The sequence below is a fragment of the Poecilia reticulata genome, linkage group LG11, assembly GCF_000633615.1.
Source record: "Poecilia reticulata strain Guanapo linkage group LG11, Guppy_female_1.0+MT, whole genome shotgun sequence".
In the NCBI taxonomy this organism is placed as follows: domain Eukaryota; kingdom Metazoa; phylum Chordata; class Actinopteri; order Cyprinodontiformes; family Poeciliidae; genus Poecilia; species Poecilia reticulata.
In genome coordinates, this window is record NC_024341.1 from 10519628 (window position 1) to 10525525 (window position 5898).

General features: G+C 38.5%; 2 protein-coding genes across 3 annotated transcripts in view; both read right to left on the bottom strand.

Moving 5' to 3' along the window:
* Positions 1-1962, bottom strand: part of rftn1a (raftlin, lipid raft linker 1a) — a 37866-nt gene extending 35904 nt beyond the window's left edge. For both annotated transcript variants that reach the window (XM_008421669.2, XM_008421668.2), the window contains exon 1: positions 1654-1962. The gene's annotated coding sequence lies outside the window, so the exon portion shown is untranslated. The remainder of the gene's footprint in view (positions 1-1653) is intronic.
* A 1118-nt stretch (positions 1963-3080) lies between these two features.
* Positions 3081-5898, bottom strand: part of dazl (deleted in azoospermia-like) — a 5482-nt gene continuing 2664 nt past the window's right edge. The window contains exons 5-10 of the mRNA XM_008421670.1: positions 5811-5877; positions 5402-5541; positions 5241-5321; positions 5018-5068; positions 4756-4826; positions 3081-4334 (exon numbers count right to left, since the gene is read on the bottom strand). Coding sequence (XP_008419892.1) covers positions 4782-4826; positions 5018-5068; positions 5241-5321; positions 5402-5541; positions 5811-5877 — 384 coding nt within the window. The 3' untranslated portion in view covers positions 3081-4334; positions 4756-4781. The remainder of the gene's footprint in view (positions 4335-4755; positions 4827-5017; positions 5069-5240; positions 5322-5401; positions 5542-5810; positions 5878-5898) is intronic.

Genomic DNA, 5898 nt, shown 5'->3' on the forward strand with positions numbered 1-5898 from the left:
TTTCCTCTGTTCTTTATCCACCACCACAATGTCCGGTTGGTTCGCCATTACCATATATATATATATATATATAAGCTATATACTTTTTCACATATAAAGAAGATTAGTTAAGATTTGGAATGTGCTTTCTGATAACTCAATGTTAGTTATACACTGTTTGTGGACCTTTTAAAAGTTTGTCAAAGATATTTAAAACACTCATAAGAACAAAATTGCTTGGTCTAAATGTGATTTAAAGGTAGACATCTGTTATAATCTAACAACATTGTGAAAATGTGAGTTTTTAATAAAAGGTTATTAAAGCAGGCTGTGGTGGTTTTTAAAATTTAAAATATGACCCTCCACCCAAGGCATCCATACCTTCAGAGAGCTGTAATGTTCAGAAGAAACAATTGTATTACAGTTGTTTAATGCCAGTCTAAGCTAAATGGCTATTTCACTGTTTTTAAAGACACTGGATTGTTTTTGAATCATCTGCAGTTGAAAATTTAATTTACTTGAAACAGACTGGTCAAACCTGAAGTGATTTATGATACAAAGAACCAACACTATTAAAAGGTAAAATTAAGATTAATGAACACTTGAGTTTAATTGTAAAAGCACTGAAACATACACTACAGATCAGGGTGTTAGACATTTTTACACTGATATTTTCCAACTCAATTTTGTTTTTGTGAAATGCATTTTTTTATATATTCTTTTGATATTCTTAAAAGTCTCCTCTTTATTGAGAGTCTTATACTGGCCCTTTCATATTGGCTTAGTTGGAAGTGGGCACTTGTGTGAAATTTCTCATCGCTAATTGATGCCCCTTGCATGTTGTGTGGGTGCAGCCTTGCTTGAAATAGTACGTTGTTGGGTCAGCACAGCCAAGTTCATCCCACATGGCTGTGAAAGATCCTGTGGTACTTTTTCTTTTAAGACTTTTTTTAAGAAAAGAAACACAAGACATTGCATCAAAATTGATAGAGTATAAAGAAAACAAAGCGTCTTAAATACACCATAAACATAAACGCCAGGGATTTTATATTCAAGTTTAAACGTACATAGAGAGCGTTTAAGAATAGTAAAATGATTTAAGAGATTATATGATCTTTCATTAGTACTTTTAAATAGAAAATCAGAGTTCCGGTCAACTGATGAAGATTTTTGACAAGCAGTTAACCCCATAAAATTGAAAAGTTTCCTTGTAGATCCTGCAATGGTTTGGTGAAAGATAATCGATACGCGACAGGTCGCATCCGCGCGGCTTTTTCCTCGCGTGACATGCACGGCGGACACGCACTCCGTCACACATACCCCGAGTTCACCTGTTCGTCTAACCTGTGACAGCGAGTTGAAGGGCTTTATTCAGTTCGCTCCGCTGCTCAGTTACAAATGGAAAAGCAATAGTGAAATGACAGGACGCTCGGAGACATTAGTTTTATTGTGAAAGAGTCTGAGAATGTGGAGTGAGTTTAGCTAACTGTAAAGTTGTTTTAAAACATGCTACAGTAGGAGGGGGGGGATAAAAACATGTTCAGTCAGAATATTTAGGAAGTTATAACGAATTTAACTTCGGTCGCTGATTTTACCGTACATCTTCAGCAGAAACCCCTCTTTAAAAAAAAAAAAAAAAAAAAAAAAAGCAGCAGCAAATAAAGAGATACTTACCCGTTAGAGGTGGTCTCGGTCTGTTTAGGAAGTGGAAAGTGGACTGAAACCCTCCTCGCTCCCGAGTCCCTCCTCTCTCTCTCTAATGTCTTCACTATCTGTTCCCGTCACGGCACGTGCGGCTCCCCCAGCCACCGCGATCCAATGGGAGGAAAACATGAATCCTTCATCTAGAAACTACAACTGAGTGGAAGCTCGGTTCATGGTAAACACTCCGTCTGGCTCCGACTGCTTGAGGAGGGGATAGGAGGGGAGAAGAGAGGGCGGATTATCTCTCCTCGCCTTCCTGTTGTTCCCTTCTTGCTGCACCAAACGCTGCAGGAAAAACGCACGTCCTGCAAGTACTATGAAATGACTGACTATGCAGGTGATGTACGTGGTTGCATACAAACAGCAGACAAGATTAAACTACAATATTATAACTGAGCGGAGGTATGCAACCGAATCTTTCTTTTATGTTTAGTTTGATAATTTTTTTTCTCCCCATGTCAAAATTCAAGACTTTATACACTTCCAAAGTTTCCCAGTCCATTTTTTGTCAAATGCAAAAATATAAATGGAAAACCTTAAAATTGAAAATAATTGAGCGTAAAATGGACGAACAGGTAAGACTTAAAAAGTATAACTAAAGAATGTTGAACTGAAACTGAAACAGTGGACCAGTGCGTGGAGGAAAGATGGAGAGAATAACAGATGAAGATAGTTGATAAATGGAAAAAGAGATGGATCAGCAAATAAAAAATCTAATGGCTGCTGGATGGATGGACGGACAGTAACTTGGAGGATTAGATGGATGGATGATGGACAAATAGATTGGTTGGTGGATGAAAGATGCAGAAAACATGGAAAGATGCATCGTTAAAATAATGGATGATGAACAGAGTAGATGGATGGCCAAATGAATGGATTTAAACAGACAAATGGAAGAATAGATGAAGGGATAGATGGTGGAATAAATGGAAGTATGGATGAGTGGGTGGACAAATATGTACTTAGATAAGTAAAGTTTTTCCACGTTATTTCAATTAATACCAAGTTGTTCAGCCTATGCGTGAATCCCATAAAGCTACCATTAAGGTTAAATGTATGTTTTTCAAGGGTCTTTCTTAGGAAAATTTATATTTCATAAGGAGCTATCCAGACTAATCCATAATTCAGAAACGTCTGACAGGGGGCTCAGGGGAGGGTGGGCCAAAGGCTGGAAAGGGCACTCTGGGGACCCACAGTCACACCATCAGGCTGTGACAAAAACAAAACGCCCTCTGACCAAAAGACGAGGAGCTTGTTGCCAGGCAAGCCCGACTTGAGGAGCGGCAACCACCGACGGGGAGGCAGGATCGGAGCTACGCCGCTCTCGACAGCTCCATGCAGATCCGAGACACATCCTGCAAGTTTCAACACAAAGTTGTGGTAAAAATCAGACAGAATTATGACAAACTGAACTTATTTATTGAACAAAATAATCCAAAATCCAACAAAAAACAAACAAAAAAAAGACTTCAAACTGTGACTTTCTCAGGCTCTCTGAACAAAAACGTCTCAACACAATGGTGCCTCCGCAACTCGAAGTCAACGTCCAGAAACTATTAGATGAAAAGAAAAACTGATGTACACCACATGCTAATGTGCATCTATATTAAGCTATGTTTAAAATGAAACTTAAAACCCCATCCGGTGCATTCACTTATTAAATGTCTAAAATAATGCTTTATGAAAGACATGCAATCAAACAAATCCCCATCAAAAAAAAAAAGATAAATAAATAAAATAAAAACTGTCTGAACTGTAAATAACCCAACTAGTGAAAAACAGGCTGTAACAAGTTTTGAAAAACTGTCATTTTCTCCTTTTTTATCCTAACATTAGTTGATTAATGAGTCAAAGCAAAGTGAATTGATGCTGCGACTGTCTTCGACTGTGAACTTCTGGAGGCACATGACGAACATTTACAACCAACGACCAAAACAAAAATTACTAATGGTGATGAGGTGCGAGGCCAAGCCCGCCTTTCATTTACCACAGTGACACCCAGTGAAATAAAAAGGGAGCGCAAAATGCCAGTGCTTAAAATTTATGATCGTGCCCTTATGCTGTAGGAAAGTTAATAAAGATCTTAATCAGAGGAGCATTAGACCTGACAAAAAAAAAAAAAAGATCCACTGTAGAGAACAGATTGTAACAATGTACAAATATACAAACGCATTCCTTCCTATGTACAGAGAGCCCTTAAAACAGACTGGACAAAACCAATAAAACAGGAAAAAATAAATTAAACATAATATATAAATAAACGGAAAAAGTGAGATTAAAAGCCTTTCCATTTTTTTTTCTTTTCTTTTGCTTGGGACTGTAAATAAGAAAAAAAAGTGATCCCATGTTTCGGCTGGTATACCAAATGTGCTCTTCTCATCCTTTATAAAAGTCTCTGTGATCTGTGTGAGTTAAAAGTAGCCGACCACAGGTCAACCTCACCGATCTTGGTTCAAGTGACTTGGATCGAAGTGGTTCGGTTTACGTTGAAAGCTCAAGAAGTCTGGTGTTAAAACGGCTCTGAAAAAAGATTTGACGGGAGAGACGAGGGCGTTCTGAAAACAATCTGGGGAGTCAGGATGCTTTCAGACGTCCAGAATGCCAAGATGTCACCATGTCCACATCTTGACTTGTTGAAGCTACTACTGCGTCTGGAAAAGATGAAAGAGCACAAAGAAATGAGCCATTTCTTAAAACTAGTAACACTGTAAGCCTTTATTTCTGTTCTATGGTTATAGAATAATGAAAACTCAAAAGTCTTTTTTTTTCTGGTAATTTATTGTATCAGTAAAATAAAAAACTGATGACCTGCTACATAAATGCAGTGTGAAATTCAGCAATTCCATCCAAGGATAAAGTCTTTGGTTAGTTGTTATATATATATATATATATATAAAATTTAAAAAAATAAATAAAAGGGGTTTTGTCAAAGATGTAAGAAGCCCGAAAAGACTACATCCCTCAATTTCAGTTTTTTTTGTACTGAAATACATAAATTTATGTCAAACGTTGAGATGAATTAATCCCCTTCCTAGACACATTGCTTACAAAAACATGCAGACGTAGCTTTACCTTGCAGAAGGCTCAGTAGCTTTCATCTACAGCACAGTCAACATAGTCTGGACTCCACAATCCACAAAGCTCTAAAAACAGGATTTAGGATCAGAAAACAGAAAGGACATGTACTTGATTAAAAATTCCTATGCACAAAAGCAACCTCTAGAGGTGGGACTGAATATTGTAATCAAAACAGAAGACTATTTTCAAAATTTGTTATGAACAAAAAGGGAGAAAACAAGTGTTTCCAATGAATTGGAGTGAAATAAATAATTACCTGATTGACAGGCCGAGTCCTTTGGTCTGGAGTCCAGGGAGCTGGGGTGTACTGCGTGTTGGAGGGGGGAGAGGTCAGATGTCAAGCAAACAGCAACAACACAACAAGCTCGCTTCTTAAGGAAAACTGAAGCTAGAGAAACTAAAGTATTTCACAAGCAGAAACTACAGTGAAGGAAGCAATGCAGGCTAAATCCTACTATCTGCTGTGTTTATGCGTTTACCTGGTAGGGGTAGGGGTTCTGTGCGTAGCTCATCGGCACCTGTGGAACCATCACCCCGCTGAAGCTGCTGTAGGAGTACGGCTGCTCCAAGAACCAGTAAGAACAGGCTTATTAACAGTTAACGTGGAGATGAAATACAGCGGAAAGAGGAAAACAGTTACCTGATTATACGGGTTGCCTCCGCTGTAGACGGGTGAGGGCTGTGTAACCCCTCCTCCCATTGGTGAGCAACAAGCACAGTAGATATATTGGCTAGGACTCATCCAAGGAGCGGATCCGACCAGACGGGATGGTATGGATCCTGAAAAAAGTAAAAAGAAAGTAGGACATCAGCTTCTTTTTGGCGATGGTGAAACACACTGAACTTTCCCAAAGGGCCATTTGTTTCATTTTTTTAAGTTGCGGACATTTCCATTACTTCTAGAGGTACCACTGTCGCTTTTGTCAAGCTTACACACACTGATGTACACTGATGCAAAGCGTGAACAGGATTATTCATTTTTGACTCCGCTAAAGTTTAAAGACAAAGAATTATTCCCAGGAAGTTAATGTGAAGCAAAATCAACATACGTGGACTCCGTTGCTTCATGATTGCAGGGCCCAGCTTGAGTTTCCGCCCTTTAAAACTGATCTGTTGCTGTAACAGATAATAAAATAT